The sequence below is a fragment of the Rhipicephalus sanguineus genome, chromosome 3 (assembly GCF_013339695.2).
Source record: "Rhipicephalus sanguineus isolate Rsan-2018 chromosome 3, BIME_Rsan_1.4, whole genome shotgun sequence".
Lineage (NCBI taxonomy): Eukaryota > Metazoa > Arthropoda > Arachnida > Ixodida > Ixodidae > Rhipicephalus > Rhipicephalus sanguineus.
In genome coordinates this window covers 34,824,994-34,847,835 of record NC_051178.1, presented here as the reverse complement: position 1 = coordinate 34,847,835, position 22,842 = coordinate 34,824,994, and the positions used below count along the sequence as shown (strand labels likewise).

The following is a 22,842-nucleotide window of genomic DNA, read 5'->3' as shown; positions in this document are numbered from 1 at the left end:
CTGCGCCTCCGAGCCGGTGTGACCGTACGACCGTACCTCTCCTTCCTACAGTGCGTTTTGTCTAGCACTCGTCAGATGGAGCCACGATCCGCAGAATCTGCTTTCGCGGCGGCGGCATTCCTCGAAGAGAGGTGCGAATAATGAAAAAAGAAAGACGGTCACGTGACGTCTGGGCGGCCGGCAGCAGCTTTTCCGCTAGCATCCCCTGGCGTGTCGGGCGGGCCTTATCCTTTGCGCCGCGCCCTTATACCTAACGTCGAGGCCAAACCGCCGCCGCAGCAGCAGCAGCAGCAGCCGCGAGAGAAGGAAGCGGTTGTGGACGTGGTGGGGAGTGCGCGCGTGCCATGGCCTGCTGTGGATTACGGCGCTGAAGAGGACCCGAGCGGAGGATGCAGCCGTCTTTCCAGGCCGGCAAACAGGCGGCTGCCTACCGGGACCCTGCCGGCCGGAGGCCCGTCTACGCCGCCAACCCGCGAAAGGTGACCCACCGCCGGGGAGGGGCTCACGGGCTGTCAGCGGCGCTCGCTGCTGCTACTCGCGATTGCCGTGCGCGCGCGGCCATCGGACGGCCGTACTACTTTGTGGCCGCTATAGTCCCCCCGTGTCGCCGCCGCTGGCCATTTCCCCGGTTCATTTCTCTCCCACCTCTACGAGAAAAAGATTACGCGTGAGGCTTTGACACAAAGCTTTCAAGTGGCATTCGAGAATGCCCATGATGCGTGCGGAAATTACTCCTGTTGCCGTTTTTTTTGTTTTCCCCCCGTTGCTTTCAGTGGCCGAACCAAAAACGCGCATCTGCTCCGCCGGGCGGGAAGTGATCGGGGGGGAGACCCGAAAAATGGGCAAACCCGGGCTGTTGACACGATCGTTTCCGAGTGAGCCGAGATGGCGCCCCCCCCCTCCCCCCATGACGGAGACAAGTCTTCCTCGTCCGAGGCGAAAAAGCCGCACGACATGTGACCAACTTGTCAGCGCACAGAGACGTCGTCGCGGGGACATTTTGGGCCGCTTGTCAGAGTGCATACTCACTCGCCGGAACGAAGAATTCCTCGATAGGCTTTGCGCGCGACTCGTCAGTGCGGGCTGATTCACATAAACGCTTCTTCGAAGCATCGGACGGTCGCCGTGCATACTCGGGTATTGTTAATTTGCGTCGGCTGTGTCGGCGGCCCGCTCGTGCAAGCTCCGTGTTTTCCACCGTGCAGCGAAGGACGGCGTAAGGCTTAGTACTACTGTAATGTTGAAACGCTCAGCTTCGTCGAAACACTGCTCGGAAAAGCGCCACCTGCGCCGATTGTTGCGCGACACTTGGGAAGCAGTTATGCGATGTTGGGCCGGGTGTGACCAGGGGGTGCAGTGCACGATCGCGTGCACTGCTTTCTGTATGCCTCCATTCCGTCTCTAGCTTTGATGCAAGTCAGATCGGACTGTTGGCATCACAGAATAGCAGCTGCACATGTGGCGGAACATTCCTGGAAGGCGCAAGTAGGAGCGTGGATGGACTCCACTGATAACGTCCTGAGTGTGATCCTAACCGATTTAGTGCTGCATGCATTGAGATACGACCCTTGGAAATCTCCTGATGGTGATAAATGTGTACTTGTCAGTGTTCAAAGTTAGATGCTGCTCGTATGTTTAAAGATGAGTAGTTGCTGTGGTGGTACCCTCACTTTATAGGGGCCCAGTTGTATTTTTACTCCACATGTTGAGAAGACTGGCATTCTTGGAACTAGTTCCCGCAGCGTGTCAAGTGGTAGAAAATTCCATCAAGACGGCCTAAGCAACCAGCAAAGCATAGGGTTACTCATATGGAGCTAATTCATTATAAGCTTGTCAATATGAGTTGAAGAAAAGCAATATTACAAGCTGGTTTCATTTGGAAGACACATTATGCAGTGATGGGAATGCTGCTACATTTCATTAAAGCTGCTACAAAACATGGCCTTCAGGAGTGCATGGAGCAATCTTGGAGGCTGTGAACTTTGTGGTCCATGCCAGATACCACACAGTGTCACAGGTGCTCTCGTTTCTCAAAGCTAATCAAATCCAGTGCACATAGTTAGCATAGCGTGTGCTTGGACAATTTTGTACGCATAGAGTTGCTACGTATGGCTCCCTCTATGCACTTTGTCTACTGGTGCGTGGAAGCAGGATGGCGTGGCTGCCATATTTTTTGTTTTGCAGCATCATGTCCGAATGGTTTAGCATGACCTCGTGCACCACTATGCATTAGTTAAATACAAGTCTTGTGAGTTTTATCACAGAGCACCCACATGATTTTATGGAGTAAATAGCAAGTAAGTCGAGGACCTGTGAAAAGTCAATCGGCTATTTAAATCAAAAATTTTTCGAGGAGCAAGTCTGTCGTCAAATGTTGAGCATATGCCAAAACAAGTGGCAACACTTCTCACTTATGGGGATCACTAACAAAGTGACCTTGCATTTTGCACTACCGGAATTGTCCGCTATGCTGCAGATGATTCGAAAGCTGTGTCAGCAAGAAACTGCATGCACGCAAGCTTAACCATTTTCACCACAAGTGCCTGCAGTAGGTTGAATTTCTTTAATTGGCAACAAATTGAAATATCTGCAGTTTATTGAAATCGCAGATGTGTTTCCTGATAGTCAGGTTTAAAGACATGGTGGAACATAAAATCGCAAAAAAGTTAAGTACATATTGAGTGGCAACTGTTTTTTTTTTTGTTTGAAAGCAAAGTACTTTGTGCAGGCATTCAACTCAGTTGAGGGGCTAGCAATCTTTTGTTCTGACATAAGCAACTTCTCTGCTGCTGGCTGAAGCCACATTTCCTAGTACTCTCAGCACAGCACTTTTTCAGGGGAGTTTGTTTTGAGCTATTTTGTGTCGATTTGGTGTGTTGCCGTTTGCCACATTTCAAGAATCATTCTGATGCACTCATATTTTTAAATTTGTACTATGTCTCTAACAAAAACAATAAGCAGCTTATGTTCTGTTTCTCATTTGCAACATGCTGCAAAACTGAGGGCCACTGCTACAAATTGGCAGTTTTGTGCTACAACATGCTCTTGGCCATCACTGCACCATTGCAGTTGCATAGGTATGACGGGAAAAGTGGCCTTGTGGTGTCATTCCAAGGATCACTCGGACAACACATTTACTGGAGCAACAAAAACTGAAGATGACTAGGAATCTCCAACAAACATTCAACTAAGAGCAGCTTAAACCCCTAACTTGTGTTTTAAAACTACAGTAACATTCCCAAATAAAATGCATGTCCTTATAAATAGAGCAGTTCCTTATAAAGAAAAATACTTCAGAAAACTGCATACCTATCTGTACTTTCAACCATCTTCCCTAATCTGCCTGAAAAAATTCTGAACAATATGATATCATCACAAGTTCGTTGTTTCTTGGAAATTAATTACACCAAATTCAATTTGAATTTCAGAACAAAAGAAGCCCAGCTAGGACAATAAGTGTAGATCCAAATTAAGAATGGATAATTTGCGTACTTGGACAGAGGACCTGTCAGAGTACGCAAATGTTTCACCCAGATAAAGATAAATCTGAAGGCTCCTTTTCATCAGTTTTTCTTGCTCCAGTAAATGGTCTGTGTGTTGTCATTCCTGAAGTCATCAACGCCACTATTTTTGATGCAATTTTGATGCATTACGACGGCAGGATTTGGCTGAAATGGTCATTAGCAATGTCTGTTATCCGCAGGATGTGTTTTCTCACTGAGGGGACATTCTTGACCCCTTTGAAGACTCCTTCGGGGAGGGGAGGCTGTATACAGGAGCATGATTCAGCAAACTACTTTGTCATCAATGAAAAAAAAAAAGACATCTCAATATAAGAAAGTTTGCAGTCTCTCAAGCCTTTTTATTTTTGTTACTCATAAAACACATTTTTTTCTTGATTTAAAAAAGTGTTTTTATGACATAGTTTCAGTGTAACTAAAAAGCAAATTAAAAATTTTGAGATTCCATCTAATTGCGCATATATCCGTGTGCGTGAGTATTTTTTCATTTTGCCCCCGTTGAAATGCGGCTGCCAAGACCAGAAATCGAACCTGCATTTTCGGTCTTGGCAGGGATGCAAGCAAGCTAAACCAAGTATGGTGTAAACCTTTTTTTTTTTTTTTTCATATGGCTTTGTATTCATTATCACCCTCTGCAGCATCTGGCGATGCTCCCTATAACCTGCACTGCATCTGAAATTACTTTTAAGCTGTTCATCAATACACAAGGTGCATGAGAATTTTTTCAGGCATATGTGACACTATTTGCACAACTGAAGGACACGAAAGCCGATATGTTTACAATATGACTTTTGTTGCATATAATACATGACATGGTTCATTCCTGCTCTCTTCTGTGGACGCAGCTGATCGGGATATTTTATTTTGACCACAAGACATTATGTGTATGGTTTCTAATGTCAAGTAAAGAACACCGTTGGGGATAGGTTGAATCTCACAAAAATTACTTTTCTCTCTATAAATAACACCCAAATACAGCTACACAGAGTTTGTGATAAACAGTTTTAGAGTTCGTGGGCCTGTAGTTGTCTCCCGATTTGGCACATCCACTTGAAAATATAAAGCAGTGCTTCCAATATCAGATACTTAAAAATATGAGCGTGTAACTTAAACAGTCCCTGTTTAACTTACTCATATTTTTAAGTATCATGAATCACCAACTCGCCCAATCAGCCATTTTAACAAGTTCCATTATCAGTATTGGTCTTGTGTGAACTGATAGCATAGCGAAAATGTTTGAGGCCCGTGTACCGTTTACTTAGATTTAGGTGCACGTTAAAGAACCCCAGGTGGTCGAAATCTCCGGAGTCCTTCACTATGGCGTCTCTCATAATCATATCGTGGTTTTGGAACGTTAAACCCGAGATATTATTATTGATGAACTGATAGCACCGTATGGCAAGAAACCATCGCACACATTCTAATGTTTGCATTTGCAGTGATAATGGCACTGTACAATTTTTTTCTGTTCAATGCCACTAGGTACCAGTGACGGTAACACTTTCGCTGGTTGATCAGTTTGTCTTTTAATTCAGCCTAAACGCTTTGTGAGGGCTTGTAACTCGCGCTTAAAGAAGTACTGACATGAATTTTAAAATTTTTCGGGTTGTTGCTCTAAATGAAAGCACGGGTGTCGAGAACCCTAAAAAGAGTGTCGTGGTGCCTGGGGATGCATTGCATATATTTTTAATACCGCTTCTTTCAACCAGTAGTTTCGGTTTCAAGAGGGCGGCTTCATAGTGACGTGTCAAGTCTGCCCGTGACGTCACGGGCAGACTGTAACCCACGAAATATGCACCTGCTGTCCTTTGCTGTCAGTCGAACGTGGTTCATGATGAGTGAACTGTTGTCCAGTGCCTCCGACAGCGATTTCTGTGATTTAGACTACATGCAGAACCCAGACTTCACAAACCAAGTGAGCTGACATGAAACGTCATAGGGCTCTCCATGCGGTGAAGCTGCCTTGCAGATGCTGGGACATGAAAACTTTAAAATCAAACTTAAATATTTATACGTGTTTCTTGGATGCGGTGTGGGGAGAGCGTTAACACTACATGCCAAGGAAACCAAAAACGTCCGTTTTGCTGCACTTCAAAATCGTGTCAGTACTCCTTTAATACAGAAATATCTGACAAAAGTTTCTGGAGCAAGTTCTTGGAACTTTGTTGTGATGTGTAAGAGCAGGCACACAGTGTGTATGATGTGATAGGAACAGAAAACAGACAATGGATTGAGACTGGAATGTCAAAGATGAAATACTGCTTGCATCTTTTGGCATTGCAGATGATTTTCGTGAGCTCAAAATTAGCTCTAATAGTATTGCTTATTGTGAAATCAGCCAACGCTTGTAGGGCCATCATGCCATGCAGCTGCTGATGACAATGTGAAGGAGAGAGCGGGTCACCATTTTCGAACACGAGATCCTAAATTCTCCTCTGTATGCAGTGCAGCGATATTTGACTTATGAATACAGATTTGGCATGCTTTCAAATACTTGTGTGCTGTGTGTGATAAAGTGCTGAAAACGAGAGAAAGTGTAGACCAGGGGTCTCGAGCTCACCTCAGCTAGCGGGCCGCACTCGCGCGAAATTTGGTCCTTCAGGGGCTGGAACAATGAAGATGGCTGGGGGGAGAGGGTTTGAACAGAATGTTACTTCACGTTGCCATGTTAAAGAACAACTTTCCCATGTCTCATGTATAGGGTTATCTCCACAATGACTAAAATCTGGACGCCAATTCTGAAATGTAGTTTTTGTTCCATGGTGATGTTTCAACTGACAGTGACCGCATGGGGTGCATCACGAAAAAATATTCTTAAGACCAGTCACATCTCTGTAGCTTACCCATACAAAAAAAAAAGCATTTTGTTTGATGCCCTCGGCCAAACAAGAAAAAGTCTCGCCAAGAGGTGAGAAAAATCTTGATAACAAAAATAAATTTAGTATGGCATTGGATGGGACACCTGTTCATCCACAGTAGAATGCATCAGTGTTGGCCGTCATTGCTCGGATGCATTAACAGCAGTCATCCTGAAGTGATTTGCCACATTTCTAAATCTTTTGTTGTCATCCCAGTAAGCCTTTCATATTTGAAATTTTGCATATTGCTCACTTGAATACTGAATTTCCGTATGTCGTCACATTGCTGTGACATTGAAGACTAACAGCTGAGGCGTCCAATGGAAATTGAGCTCTTCATTCTGTGAACTTGTGCCTGGCAAAGCAAGTAGCACTTCTCCGTACAATGACAGCAGTGAGCACGGTTGTCGGTACAAGAAATGTGATTTTTTGGGTGAAATGCATCACTGTACATTGGATCATTATAGCTGGTGCTCGCGGATATGTCACGCATGTAATCAGATTGGAGCATTTGAAAATGCTTAAGAAGGTTCTGATACATTTGTGAGTAACCTGCACTGAGCACTCGCATGTGTAGCAGTTTTACCGAATGAAACCGGGTCACTATTTTTCAGTGCCCCGTCCTCTGCTGCCAGCAGAACATATAACAAAAAAAGAAATGTATTATGAAGTAGAATGATAAAGCAATCAAGTCCAAAATTCCGTTGCCATGCCTTTCGTTGCCATTGCCTTGAAGGGACACTAAAGGCAGATGTTTAGACTGTGTGGATTAACCCTTCGCGGTCCAAAACTTTTACTCACTTTCCGGCTCTATCGGTCCGAAACTATTTTTCCAGTTTCTGGCGCCGCGAAGAAAAACGCAAACTGTGGAAGAAAAACTCACTGGATATTTATTTTTGCTCCTGCATTCTGCAGGCAACTCCTTTAGCGATATTTCGGCAGCTTATGATACCACTCAAAGCATTCTCCTGGGTGCAGGCCAGGGTTGTTACTGTTCTCCTGTGTGTCAACAGAGGTGTTGTTGTCTGCACCGCCATCGTCGTCGTCTTCGTCACTCACTTCTGTCGAATCATGTTATCACTGTCTGGTGAGGCACGTAATTCTCTTCCTCGCTTTTGCTATAAGCACCACCGCAAAACGCACGTGGTGAAAGCGTGGCCATGCTTCTCAGCGAACCACATGCGAGTGGGTACGCTCTGGGCTCTGTGCTGAACACAGTGCTGCACCCAAGTGTAAAAAAAAAGTAAACCTCAACAAACAAAGTTCACTTATTCCTCAAGAGATGGCACTTCATGTATACAAAAAATGCGCATGACTTGCAGTGAGAAAACAGCAAAATTTACGCCACAACCATCTTTGTCGGGCGGTGCCCGACAGCGGACCGCTACGGCCGTGTTGCCCGGCAACGGACCGCAGAGGGTTCCAGTAACCTCGCAGTGCTTGTTTTCATGCCAAGGAAATGCTTAATTTGAAAGAAAACAATATTTTAGCGCTCGGCACAGTGTTCACGCAGTTCAAACTGCTTGGCTCCGAGAACTGCAGTGTGGCGTAGCATTCACCATGCCCACCGTTTTGCCTGCAGCGCAGGGGAGCATAGCTTGGCAAAATTGGGACTTGCGTAGCTGTGAAAAAGCTTTTTTTTCCATGAATTAAACTGAAACACACTAGTTGCATTTTATTCCATCTTCTAATGCACTGTAATGCTTTTTTATCACTGGATAGTTTCAGTACTAGGGATTAATTTTACTGAGGCACTTGTATATCTTCAGGCTATAGTACCAGAATACACCACTTTACCTTAATTTCTTGATTACTATTAAAGCACTCCTGTGCATACATTGATGTTTTAGTTTTCCTTGAACACATGCACACAGAAATAGCTATCCCTTCCACAGACCTGAAGCTTTTCTAGCGCCACGAGTTGTGGAAATATTGGCGAAGGCAATGGGACAGTGAAGTTTAAAATGAGCTACATACACTCCCAGAAGAGACAGAGTAAAAAGGGCGTCTTTTTGTCCCACAACAATAATCGTCATTGGGCTTGCTTGCGTTTCCTTTCTTGAAAACTCGGCGCTGCCCACTTTCCTACCTAGAATGCTATGTCATGCTGGATAGCGCACATGCCGTTCGTCACCAGAAGGTGCCGGGCACGCGGCGATAATCCAAGAAAAGGAAGGCAAAAGAAATGACTGTTATTGTTGTGGGACAAAAAGACGCCCTTTTCACTTGATCTTTTCTGTGAGTGTATAATCAAGACAATAATAGGGAACTGGATATACAAGAAAGCAGCAAGATATAACTTCTTTGCAGGCTAGGACATACTTATGGAACACTCTTACCTCCTTGAACTAAAGGGAAAGGTGACTTTTCACGCATTAGAAGTTTATTCAAACTAAAATTGCCATGCTTGCCACGAGAAGGCGCATGGTAAGCAAGAAAATTCACAAAAATAAAGTGCGAGTGGCGACGCCACATTGAAATTTCCGCACCAATTGCCATGATGCCATATATTTTGACGGCGTTTGCTAGGGCCTACGTAGTTCCTAATTGTTAAAAACGAACTTCATCATCCTCCGAGATGGCCCGAGTGTTGGCATACCAAGTTTCAGGAAATTCCATTGAGCCAATGTCGCCAGAATATGAAAAATACACTTTGAAATTCGAGACGTCACACGCGCAGATTTGGGTGTGAAATTTTAAAATGAAATTTTGATCTCGATTTTCTCCTTTATTATTAAAGCTATGATGCTGAAATTAACGAGATAAAAGTTTTCAGAGCAAAATCTATCAATCTAAATCGATTCATTGTTTCACTTTAGTGTCCCTTCAATGCACGTGATCCCCCGACGTGTGATGGGTGTGACGACACCCTTGCAATCCTCCATGTTCTCATCTAGTGCCCCAAATAGAAACAAAAGTACTTGTGTATCATCACATGTCGTGAGCACATCTCCCTTCATCCAGCATTCTTTCTGAGCTTTTCGAAGTTTTTCGAAAAAGTTACCAATAATCTGGCCTGGTCATCTGTAGTGCAGCCTCGCCTTGTGAGCTGAAGCTGCAGTGCGAAAACTTTTTGTAGTACATGCTGCACGCACTCCTCGAGTTCAAGTACCCCCTTGAATGCTAGTGCTTTTACATCTCTTGGTAATGGAAGTTTCATGCGCATAGCCCACATCATTAGAAGTCGGTCATATTTTTAATACTTGGATAATTTATGAAATTTACAGCAATCTGTTTTAGGCCCTTATACTGTCATGTTACATCTATCGTTTGCAACTACATGGTGCTCTTGGGCCATAGCTGGCTCTTGCACCACACATCATCATCATAATCAAAAGCATCCCCTCTCCCCCCCCCCCCCTCCCCACTATGTCCTGCTCGCTTTTCTTGTCTAAGTGACTTGACGAGAGTTCTCATTACACTTGAAACTGGCAATAATGAAACCACACCACAACGAAATGATTTGCTGTCCCCAGAGAACACCTATAGGGTTCAATGCATCTTGTATTTGTCGACAATGAAATGTTGCTAAACTGTAATCCCGCAACGAAAAAAAATTGGCAGTACGTGTTCCGACACATCTTCTGTTTGCACAAGGTCAGCGTTCCCCAAAATGCGCTCAAATGGCCTTGCTTCACGCTTAAACTGCCTTAAGTACCGTGACATTGCGCTTGCACGGGTGCCACATCTTCACTCACAAAATCAGCATGGGGCCGGAAACATTCGCAGGCACCAGACGTTGTCATTCCTGCCATGTTGCGTGTTTAGACTGTTTTTCTTGATGCATCGCCACATGAGAGCGTAACCGCATTGCCATTGATTCTAGCAGCATGGTGGCTCTGGTTCCCGTTATTGTGCTGCCATGCGCAAGCAGTTTTGCTCACGAACATGAGGTTTCTTTTGCTGTTCGAAGAATAGGTCTGGGACCCATTTTAGCGATGCTCTGCGGCCAGCTGTACAGCGACGTAGCCAATAGGGGATGGAGTAGTGGTTGCCATGGCTACATTAGTGCATGTACGATGCTTTCAAAACAATGCGATCGTTCCTTGGTATGCACGATGATGATTTCGCATAATACATTGTGCTGTGTTGCGAAGGAAGAGGTGTAAGTTGATTACATGTATACTTCTGACAAGGCAGGCTAAATGAATTTTGGCATTAAATTTTTGTATAGAACTGGCATTTTCAGCCTCATGTTTATGCCAGCAACAATATATGGCTTCAGCAAGGCTTTCATTCTCAAGACCAGCTCCAAAATCAACATTGCCTACTTCCCAGTTTCAGACAAGTTCGACATGTTTCCTAATAGACATATAATCAACAATCGGGGTGCAGTAAAGAATTTTGGAGCGACCTTTAACCATTTTCTCCGAGAAAGAAAATGCTTCCCCTGTAAACACTGGTTGGCCGTCAGTGGGCCTACACCACTCCCTGATTGTGCGTTGTGATGGGCAGGCCAGTTTAATTTGCACAAATTCTTAGGCTGCTGGTTTATTCACTCTAATCTTCGACGATGCCACATGGAATACCAACCCGGTGACTGTGTGTGTTGGTCTGGACGCCGATACGCCTATGGGGACTTGGTGAGAAGCTTCCTCGATGATACTTTGGGCCATACAAGGTGCTCCGACGTCTCGGTGACCAAAACTACGAGGTTATCCCGGACGGCATTACGAACTCTCAACGGCGCCGCGCACGTCCTGAAGTCGTCCATGTCGTGCACCTTAAGCAGTTTCTTGCACATTGGCGAACCTGGGGACCGTACTTCTTGCTTTATCATTGCACTTTACTTGTGTATCCACTTCCATCTTCTGTTTAAGCATTGGGACGATGCCTTTTTAGAGGGAGGCAATGCCACACGTGCTCCTTTCTATGTTTTATGTTACCGCTCCCTTACATGTCTTACTACTGCCTTGCACAAGCTGCGCCAGAATGTCAGGGAACATTCCAGATTGAGTAGATAATTTTGTTAAGATTGCGCACATGATGCAAATAGTCAAGATTATTCCAGAGCTTGCGCGACCACCAGTGATAACGCTGGAAAGTTTGATGCATGATGTGTAAGAGACCGTGCGTCCCAGCGATAAGATTATTGACAGCCGACGCTCTGTTCGCTGCTATCAGTGCGCAGTGCGTATTGCTGCTGTTTAACTCTCCATTTCCCGGCCACAAGTTCGGCAAAATAAAGACTTTCATCTTGGACACGCCGACTGCTGCCTTCGTCAACGTCATGACCCCGAGACATTATGCACAATACATCAGGTCGATGCAAGCTGTCTCTTATGAAATATGCTTTGAAATTGATCAACAGCGCTTTCTTACCGCCATTGCTGTGCCTAACAGTGTCGCGTGCTAAAGCCTCCTCTCAACCATCCTGCACTGCACGCATGACATTCAGATAGCTAACAATGCTTTATTCGCTTGGCTGAAAACAGACCAACAAAATTCGTAACCTAGCACAAATCTTCATTCTTAATGATGGCAGGTGTACAGATGTGACTCGGTGACAAACTTGTACCCTCTTCTCGTTGTGAGGCAGTTCTTTACATGTAGTAACTGTAAATGCAGTAACTTGGAAATGCTGTAACGTGTACAGGGCCTTACACACTTGGCTGATGTTTTCATGCCCCGATTGCTTACTATCGAAGCAGATACGAGCAAGAAGTTATAGTAACGACAGCAATACGATTTGGACGCAAAGCTCCAACATGGCACCGAACTGGTAGCTTCGTCAAACCTCTGACAGATGGCAGCAATTTTGCATAAGGCGCTTGTGAACACGGACTAAAAGGCACACGGACACACAGACGGCGGCACTTCTAGCAACTGATTTTTATTGAAAATCCGCCCCACATATATACATGGCCCAGAATTTCCAGATCCGCTTATAATAAGCGGATTTGGGCTTCTTTTACGGCCGAGTCTCTTGTAAAATTTTCCAGTCGCTTGTCGCGTGTTCTGAGCTTATTTGCAATTTTTTCAGCAAATATAGTGATTTTAGGGATCATCACGTTCAACAATAGCGCCTTTGTCGATGACTTTGAGTAGTTGAGTGTTGCATACTTTGGGGGAATCAACAAGTAACGTTAATCATGCACTGGCAAACGTGTATTCAACCGAGTGAAGACTACCCTGAAGACAGTGTTAAAAAGTAAATATGTGCTTCTGTTCATAGTGGCGCGTATTTTTGCTGTATAAAATAAATATAATTGAAATGATATTTTTCAACTCCCCTTTGTTTTTAAGTTGCATTTTTTATTATAACTAAAATATTTGCAATAATTGGAAAATTCGTTAAATTTCCGCTTATTTTAGGCTTCTTCGTGAAAGTTGCGCCACTTTTCTGGCCTTCTTTTATGACGATTATTTGCTTGTTAGCTTGGTAGCATCTGGCAACTTTGACATGGCCCCACGTGACGGCTTGACCGCATTGACGAATTTAAGAGCATCAATTCTTTCTCTGATAATACAATCGATGGTGCACTCGGGAAATCATAGAGGCAAAGACCATGGTTAACAAAGGGGCGAAATGTGTCAGCACATCGTCGATTGTGTTATCAGAGAAAGAAGTAGTGTTGTTAGATTCGTCAATGCTTTGAAGTTGTCATATGGCCATGGGGTGATGCATATATGTGGGGCGGATCTTCAGTAACAATCAGTTACTAGAAGCGTCTTTGTGTCTGTATGCCTTCCTTTAGTCCATGTTCAGGAACATGTGATCATAATGATTATGCACAAGTGCACAATTTGATAAGGTGGGCTGTTTTTCTACAAGTGGCAACTACATACATGAATTGTGTTTGGGGTGAAAATATACTGGAGTGAATGGAATGGAATGAAAAGCCCCTTATGAAACACGCGTGGAAATACAATACAGTCAGGTAGACAAAAAATTAAATATCGTTCCCTTCTCAGGCCTCAGCAACTTTGGGAAACCTGCCAATGATTTCCAAAATAGAATTGCTTAAGTCTACTGATGAAATATACTAGCTGGCCTTATGAGAAGTGTGGCTGTGTAAACACTCTGTGCTTTCACTACTCACTTGTGAAACGTAATCTTGGAAGCAGGGTTCATGCGATTCATGCACCCGTAAGCTATGCAGCATTGAACGATGCTTGCTGCAATCACGCTGCATGCATGTGAACGCATTGCAAAGGCAAAAGTCCAGGAAACAAGCCAGGCATGGCAGTCACTGCAGGCAAACTGGCGGCCACTGAGAGCTCTCTGCCCACACCAATATGGTGGTGCTGGCTTCACTTAGACTGTGCTCCCTCCACTCCAGCAGTTTTTCTTAAATCTCCCTAGACTACTGCCATGTATTTGAATAGCTGTCGTGACAGATGGTAGTATCACGAAGCGTTTTCTGACCGCTTTAGGTCAGCATTTAGTGTGCAAGCGTCCAGATTTTCACCAATGCGTGCTAATGTTTATCGTCGTGCTTAGAGGCTTGAGGTATCAAGTCAGCAGCTTCTTATGTTGCTTGTTACTGAAAATGCATAACTGGGACGGGTATTTTTCTGTTCAAGATGAAGCTCCAGTAAGTGCAGAATCTGTTTCTACTCAAATATTGCTTTATTTTCTGCAATTTCGTCCTTGAATATTGCAGAAAGTTTCCATGTTATTGTCGCGACCTTTCAAAATAGAAGTTGGCTTCGTTACTTGCCTAGTTTCTCAAGGAAAAACTGGAAATTGGTCTGCATCGTTGCTTCGCAAACACACCCACCTAGTTCCAGGACTCCAAATCTCAAATGGGATATCTGGCCTTCATGCAAATGCACAGACGTTCGGAAAAATAACAGAATTAGCTCAAGATCTGGATATTACGGTTCGAATCGTTCAATATTACAATTAAACTGTTTCATTCGTAAAGAAAAAAAAGCTGTTCAATTGCCTTTGTCTGCGATTGGTGTGTTGACTTTGAGTGCTATACCTAATTTGGCATTTGCATGGCAGTGAAGCATAACCTTCGAGATAAGACTCGTCAGCCACCGTTTTCGTGGTCCTGCCACTGGCTGAAAACCGTAAAATCCTCGTGAAATGCTTGCAAAAGGTTGTCTCTGCCACTCCCTGCAGAAGATAGACCAAAATTTAGTATAAAATGGAATTCCACACAGAGCCTTCACACACCAGTGGACGTTTCGTGGCGGGCGTGCCCTCTTTCCAAACATCACCACCAGGGGAAAGTTCAGTGCTGCATCTTTGGAAAACTTCTATTGTGCTATTGTGATACCATTTGGTATTTTTGCGCCATGATGCACCAAAACCATGAAATTTGTAAATTGTGCCGAAAAGTCAAATGAGCCGCAAAATTTCTCAATCTTGCTTATTTCACAGGGCAAAAAGGCAACATTGGCAGCCTGTAGTTTGGACCAGAGTTATCCAATCACATTGTTGCAAAACTCAGCCTTGGTCTCCATGCATCACAACCTGGACACACCATTGGCCAAAATCTGCTGATTGTTGTGGCACCTGTAGGCAAAAGAAAAGTAATTGAGGGATATTCTTTTTTTACAGCAAAGCTGTCTTTGCTTAACATCTGCCCTCACAGTTGTAGGCATGCACTAAAACGCTATTGGCTGAGCCGGCAGGTCACGTGATCTCGCTTTGACCAATTAGGTGTAAGCACATACATTTCAAATCTATCAGCAGATTCAGAACATCACATGATCTCAGTAGCCATCCATATAGACTTGAGTGCTTTCCTAACCACGGGATCTCGCTAGCCAGTCGTATAGACTCTTGCATATAGACTTCACCTGGCGGGCTATTTTGTATGCATTCTGTGACAGAATGGAACGAAGCGTCACAAGAGGACAAGAGAGAGCCGCATGGGATTGGTCGAGGCTCGTCTGACGGTCAGACGTGAGAATAGCAGCTGGAAACAGCAGTGCTGTCAATCATGTTGGCACAGAACGGATGGAGGCACTGTTTCATTCACTAGAACGGATACAGAACGGTTTCCGGACGACTTGGATTCGACCAAAATGCAAGCGCTGGGGCCGTAAAATCGAATTAGCCTGCTTTGTGTAGCTTACTCCAATCCCACGCCGATAGTCTGTGAAAATCACAACCCCACCTCTGAACGATTTGTCAAATTGCGAATCCACCTAGCGTCCACACAAGACATTAACACATATAAATTGTTAAAGTCATCGCGCTCTTAAATTTCAAGCTTTGAAAACCAATGCCTGCCAATATTGATGTTCAGCTATAATAATTCCATATTTCTTCATGCATTGAAAACATTTCTGAATTCCCTCAGCTCGCCTATTGGCTGTTTGCGCCCTCTCGTCCTGTTGTGACATTTGGTTTTATTCCGTCACAGAACACCTACAAAATAGCCCCGATTCGAGATGGGTGGACCTTGTGTAGTCCGTACTGTCGAGCACTGCTGACGAGCCAGTTGCTTACGAAGAAAGCAGGCGCAAACTCGACCGTGAGCGGAAATGACATCGCCATGCTCTTTGCATTGCTAGCTCGGAAATGCACTTCTTCTGATTAGATTATAGATGAGCAATAGAGTGAAGCTTTCACGTGAAAAAAAAGCATGGCAAAACACAGAGACAAACCTCACGTGAAACACTTGCAAAGCACGGCGAAACAAAGAGAGAAACTGAAAACACTGAGAGAAGATCAAAAAGCACTCCTAAATGATGTTCACCATGTGAAGCACGCGAAGTGAAAACAAGATTTGGTGAAACACGGTGAAACAAAAGATTTAGTGAACTACTTGTGAAGTTTGATTTGCAGGTGTAACACTCGGTATAACCATAGTCCTTGAATACTTTTTCTGGTCACGCTATGGGGGAGCTTGATATGGCGTGGAAAGCTGCCGCGGCGCGGCACCGCCGTCGCTTAGAGGCCACCCTTCTCCGTTTTGATTCCGCAGAGACCCCAGGTACGGCCGGCACGAGCTGAAAGTTTGCACTTGTACTCTGTATCTGCGATTGCTTTTGTATAAGAGCCAAGTTCAGGTATTGTACAATTGATGCGGCACGTTCACGTGACAATGCCATTTAGGTGCTGTGTACCGAGGTGCCGTTTCGGCTACAAGGGTACTACTGAAAAAGTGTCGCTATTTTGCTTGCCAAGTGTTCGCTGGCAGTTTGAGAACTGGAAGTGAGCCATAACGCGACAAGAAACGGGCAACTTTAGCATCAATTCAAAGCATGGGCGTGTCTGTGCGAAGCACTTTGATTCATCGGACATCATCCATGTGGACGATTTCACAATAAATGGTGACGCCGTGTTGTTGCCGAGAGACAAGCCGTACTTCAGACCTAACACCATTTCTCGTGTGTTCCACGGCCTGCCAGCCTACTTAACAAATTGGAAGTCACAACCAGAAACAGTTTGAACGCCACTGAAACTGCTGAAACGACCTCGAGAGCCATCGTGTGCAAGGAGGCTTCCAGCCGTGATAAACGAGCCATTAGCTACTTATTGTAACAACACGAAAAAACAAAACAAAACAAGAGAATAAAAACAAGATGCAAGATTTTGTGTCAATACTCCTTTAAGATGTCTCTTGAGCTCTACACTACCCACTGCATAGTGAAGGCGAAAATTATCTATTATTTCTTGTAAGCATTTGCATGGTTTCATTTCCTTCAAAGAAGGATCGCGATTACAATCATATTAAGCATCCTGGATCTCCAAGGTAGTACGGTACTGAATGCAAACATGCATCAATCCTCGTCACCCTGCTCGTAAGAGATAGCGATTAAGAAGCACAATGCGGAGTTAGGGGGAGATATTAATCTATGCGGTTTTCATCAAGAATATTAACAAAAATCGCATTAGAAAACTGTTGCACAATTGGACTGATATGCATGAAAACTAGCAAAGATTTCGAGTCCTGAAAACGACAACAGTTCCCCTCAAGCAAGCGTTTCGTTGACGGCTATGAGCTGCCGATGTATCTGTTCCAAACAGATTACTGGCAAATGCAAGCTCACGTCCTAGAACATTTTCTGTTACGTAATATTAGTCCGTAACCACTGCTTGAACGACATGCGTGCAACCGGAACTTTGTGAAATAACAGTGCGCGACCTCGGGCTCAGGTTTTCATGCATTTAATGGTAACACACTAATGTCAATGTTAAAACAAGGCGTTTAGGAGCAGCACTTGTTTATAATACAGATGAACAGTCACGACAAGTTACGTGGTACTGGCGGAACCAGCCTAAGTGCTGAGCCAACCAAACGTCTTCTTCTTTTCCACCTGAGTGGTACCCCCGCCTTTCCGAGAAGCACTCATCTTCTTCACTACATTTTGTTCCCCTCCGGAAAAGAGCCATCCTGGCGACTTTGGGGCAGGAGACAACAGAGGGGTTGTAATACGGTTTTAGGTGGTCTGTGTGAACAGTCTCACGTCCACGGCGTCATTGATCGCAGGACTGCGCAAGCGGCTCCACTATGTAATTCACAGGTGATGTTTGCTTTACCACATGGTAAGAGCCGTGATACTTGGACAGAAGTTTCGTTGACAGACCAGGGCTGGTTGAAGGGATCCAAAGCCATCAGGGGCATAGGATGCCGCAGGCATCATGCTTTCGCGATGGTGTTTCTGGCTTTGCTGATCAGCAGTAGCGAGGAAGCGGGCAATCTGGTGACGCTCTTCCGCGTATTTAGCAGCTTGTGACTCTGTGGTCGACTCAACAACGTCAGGGCGGTAAGGGAGGATGGTGTCTAGCGTGCAGGAGGGCTCGCGTCCGTAAAGGGGGAAGTATGGAGATAATCCAGTGGTTGTCTGTACAGCAGTACTATGCGTGTACGTCATAAAAGGGAGAACACGGTTCCAGTTGGAGCGGTCCGAAGCGACGTACATTGACAGCATATGCCTTAATGTTCGGTTGAATCGTTCTCTCATGCCGTTTGTTTGAAGATGGTACGCGGTGGTGGTCTGATGAATGAGATGGCATTCCTTTAGAAGCGATTTGACTGCATTTGACAAAAACACGCATCGTCGGTCGCTGAGCAGCTTACGTGGTGCACCATGACATAGAATGATGCGATTTAATATGAAAGAACTGACGTCACTTGCCGATGCAGATGGCAGTGGTGAAGTTACTGCATACCGTAAAAGGGGTGATCAATGGCGACGATTATCCAGTGATTTCTAGCAGGTGTGATTGGAAGAGGTCCATAGAGATCTATACCAACATGGTCGAAAGGCCTGGCAGGACAAGGTAAGGGCTGTAGTGGAGCTGTAGAACGGGAAGCTAGATTGTTCCGACGCTGGCAAGCAATACAGGAACGAATGTGGCGGCGAACGAAGCGATACATTCCGCGCCAGCAGTAGCGATGAGACAGGCGAGTGTAAGTTTTTAACACTCCAGGATGGCGCACAATGTGGGTCGGCATGAACGGAGGCGCATATGTCCAAGCGGATATGTCTAGGAATAATCAGGAGCCAACGGCATTCTTCGGAGAGATAATTTCAACGGTATAGCAAACCATCCCTGATAACAAAATGCTGTATTTTACGGCGCATACCTCTAGGAATGTGTTGCGAGGGAGGCCGACGCAACAAGTTCAAAAGGGAAGCAACTCAGGGATTTTTTTCGTTGCTCCAGAAGCATGTCGTTGGCACAAAGTGCAGATACGTTGTGTGTAGGCTGAGACGGCAACTCGTCACTAGATGGTAGGGGTGATCGGGACAGAGCATCTGTGTTGGAATGTCTTTGTCCAGATCGGTAAATGATGTGAATGTCGTACTCCTGGAGCTTGAGTGCCCAATGAGCGAGGCGGCCGGACGGATCTCTTAAAGAGGAAAGCCAACATAATGCATGGTGGTCTGTAACCACACTAAATGGGCACCCGTAAAGATAGGGTCAAAATTTGGCTCTTGCCCATAGATGGCTAGACACTCTTTTTCTGTAACTGAATAGTAGGCTTCCGCTTTTGTGAGTGCACGGCTGGCGTAGGAGACGACATACTTATCAAATCCAGCTTTACGCTGGGCGAGCACAGCACCGAGACCAATACCGCTAGCAGCCGTGTGGATTTCTGTCAGGGCAAGTGGATCAAAATGTCACAGGATTGGAGCTGATGTAAGAAGGCGAGGGAGTGTGGCGAATGCATAATCACATGCTGATGACTATCCCGAAAGGTCGCGGTTTCAGCGAAGTTCAGGAGGCAAAATTGCGGATAAAACGACGAAAATAGGAATATAGGGTGAGGAAGCTGTGAAGGTCTTTCATCGTCCTTGGCTTAGGGAACTTTGCAATGGCACGACGTTTCATCAGATCCGGAAGAACACCATCTCTAGACGACATGCCCCAAAATTAGGAGTTGTCAAGTGCCAAAGCAGCACTTCTTTAAGTTGAGCTGTAGGCCAGTTGAACTGAGGCAAGTGAGCACTATTTCGAGGCGCTGAAGATGTGTTGAAAAGTCACTTGAAAATATTACAGTGTCGTCTAAATAGCACAGGCAGGTCTACCATTTCAGGCTACGGAAGATGTGTTGATTATGCGCTCGAAGGTGGCATGCACATTGCATAGCCCGAATGGCATGACGTCAAATTCGTATAAACCATCGGGGGTAACGAAAGTCGTTTTTGGGCGATCAGCCTCAGCCGTTGGAACCTGCCCATAACCGGAGCGCAGGTCTAGCGATGAGAAGAACTTGACTCCTTGTCAGCACTCGAGGGCATCGTCTATGAGAGGTAACGGGTAAAGATCTTTGCGTGTGATCTTGTTCAACCGGCTGTAGTCAACGCAAAATCTAATTGAGCCATCCTTTTTCTTTACAAGTACAACTGGGGAGGCCCATGGGCTGTTAGAGGGCTCAATAACGCCAGGCTTCAGCATGTCGTCAACTTGTTCTTCGATGACACGACACTCAGATGCCGACACACGTAATGGACGCTGACGTAAAAGAGCATGAATGCCTAGTGTCAATATGGTGACATGCAGTTGAAGCACGGCCCAAAATTGGTTGCTGGTGGTCGAAGCTTGTGCGGATGCGCTCAAGGAGGGCGATGATGTCGGCACGCTGCTGGGCCGTAAGGTTTCTGTCGATGCATCGAGAAAGTACTTCGGTGAACGATAGCTGAGAGGGTAACGCGGAGCAATCAACGGCGTCAATAGTGACAGCTTCCCATCATAAAAGGCATTGACAGTGGTGTATTTGATGGAAGCATTGCCCATTTTACAGGCACTGCAAATATTAATGGGGATGTCATCATTGTTTGCACTGTGTGGTGGAGCCTTGTTTCACGAACTGCTTTTGATGTAGCAAAGCTCAATTATGATGTCGTACTTTCACAGAAATCTCATTAACACAAACCATTTTTTAGATGTACTAACATGTAGGTGAGACAAGCAACCCTGTAACGCTCACTGTATCGTATTTTCTTTGCTGAATATGGTGATTAAAGCGCTTCACGGAAAGCCTATTGCTACATTCAGACAGTGTACTTACTAATTAAATTGTTGCTATACTAATTATGTTATTGCTCAAAATAACATTTCCCCCCTTTTTCCTCCTACAAATGTACTCTCTATGGTTACAAAACAACTGATCTTTTTACAGCAGAGCTGTTACGCCTGCCATTTGTCCGACTCACGATGTAGACAAGAAACAGTCATCATGCTGGTGCATGCTCAGCACAGCTCTGCCTAGTTAAACTAACTTAATCATAGCCAAGCTTAATAATTAAGTCTAGTTGAGCATGGTAAAACCTAGTTGGCTAAATTAAGCTGATTAAGTAAATGTGCAATTAGTCCTAATTAAGCAGAGTTACGATTCTGGTGTGCCTAGTCATGCCAAGATGTGCTGAGCTAAGCCTGATTAGCTGTTTTTATATTCGCCGCCAGAGGCATAGCTTCATGGTGCATGTCGTTTCTTCTATACTGAGTCATGACAATCGTGCATTATTAATGAGATTAATATTATAAATAAGTAATCTATAGATAAAATAGTTTATAGGCTTGTAAATCAATCCTTCAAAGAATGTACACACTGTCTAAAAACAAATGTGGATACTGCAGACTTGTCCTCGCACATTGACTGCACACTTAAGTGCTTATGTGCAGTAGGACATGCTTTCACAGAAACTTCACAATGGTCAGTAGAGGAAATGCTGCTGCATAGCACACACTGAGGGTCATGCTCAGCTTAGCAGCTGAAGGGTTCCTTCACCAGGGCCACATAGCTGATTTTAGTTGTGCACTTGCCCTACGTAATGCACTCGGTGTAGTGTCATCGCCCCATCTTGAAGCATGACGCCCGCTAGGAGAAGAGCAGATGAGGCTCAATTTGAAATTTGAGCTCTTTCCCCGGCGTGTATCGATGTAACTCTTGGTAGACATGATCATGGGCGCGCAATGTAAGCATTTCGCTTGTCAGCTCAAATTGGCCAGACCTGGTAAGAGGGCCTTTAAGTGCACGTTAAAGTACCTCGAGTGATAAAGATTAACTTTAAGTTCCCGCTGCAATGTGTTTTCTAATTGTATTGCAGTTTAGGTGCGTAAAACCTCGAAATTTGACTACAACAGCAGATTGGGTCTGTTGTTACATCATAACGAAGGAGCGTAAGAAGAAACCAGGACGGAAAGAGCGCTCTTTCTGTCTTGGTCTCTTCTCATGCTCCTGTGCTCTTCATCATCCTTCATTCTCAGAATATTATTAGTAATAGCGTTTTAAGCAGTTGCATGCTCAACTACAAGTAGGACACTGAATGTTTGAGCACGAGTTTTTGAGCATGCTCATCTTGAAGCATCACAAGCGCTTCTATTAAAGCACTCTCTGTCCTTGTTTGTGTGCAGCAACAGCAAGGCACCTTCCCGGCCAGGCTGGGCTCTCCGCCTGCGTCCAGCATCAACTCGGGAGGCTCGGCTGGTGGCAGCAGCAGTAGTGGCTCGCAGGGCGACCAGCTCAGCAAGACCAACCTGTACATCAAGGGACTCACCCACACCACCACAGACAAGGACCTGCTCAACCTGTGTGCACCGTACGTTGATGCACTTTTTAAAAGAAGAAGCGTTCCCCAGCTGTCTGTGTACAAATGGCTCAAGGGAGCTATTTTTTTGTGTGTTCTGTGACAGATCGTAACAAAGCGTCAGGGGAGGACGAGAGGGAGCTGCACAGGATTGGTTGAGGCTCGCCTGACGGTCAGACGTGAGAATAGCAACTGGAAACGGCAAGTGCTGTCAATCGTTTTGGCAAAGAATGTGCACAGAATGGATGGAGGCATTGTTCTGTTTGATGGAACAGATATATAACGGTGTCCGGACAACTTGGAGTGGATCAAAACGAAGGTGCCAAGGCCGGAGAATCGAATTAGCCTGCTTTGTGTCTGGCTTACTCCAATCCTGCGCCGATAGTTTGCGAAAATCACAGCCAGCCCCTGCCCCACTGAACGACTAGTCAAATTGCGACACCACCTAACGTCCACTAAAGACATTAACGCAAATAAATTGTTAATGTCATCTCGCTCTTCAATTTCAAGCTATG

The 22,842-nt window shown here is 45.1% G+C and overlaps 1 protein-coding gene across 4 annotated transcripts in view; it reads left to right on the top strand.

The window, feature by feature from the left end:
• The first annotated feature begins 244 nt into the window (after window positions 1–244).
• The window catches only part of LOC119386548 (RNA-binding motif, single-stranded-interacting protein 1), an 89,575-nt gene continuing 66,977 nt past the window's right edge, over window positions 245–22,842 (top strand). For all 4 annotated transcript variants that reach the window (XM_049413169.1, XM_049413168.1, XM_049413167.1 and 1 more), the window contains exons 1-2: window positions 245–479; window positions 22,155–22,339. In XM_049413169.1, coding sequence (XP_049269126.1) covers window positions 390–479; window positions 22,155–22,339 — 275 coding nt within the window. In that variant the 5' untranslated portion in view covers window positions 245–389. The remainder of the gene's footprint in view (window positions 480–22,154; window positions 22,340–22,842) is intronic.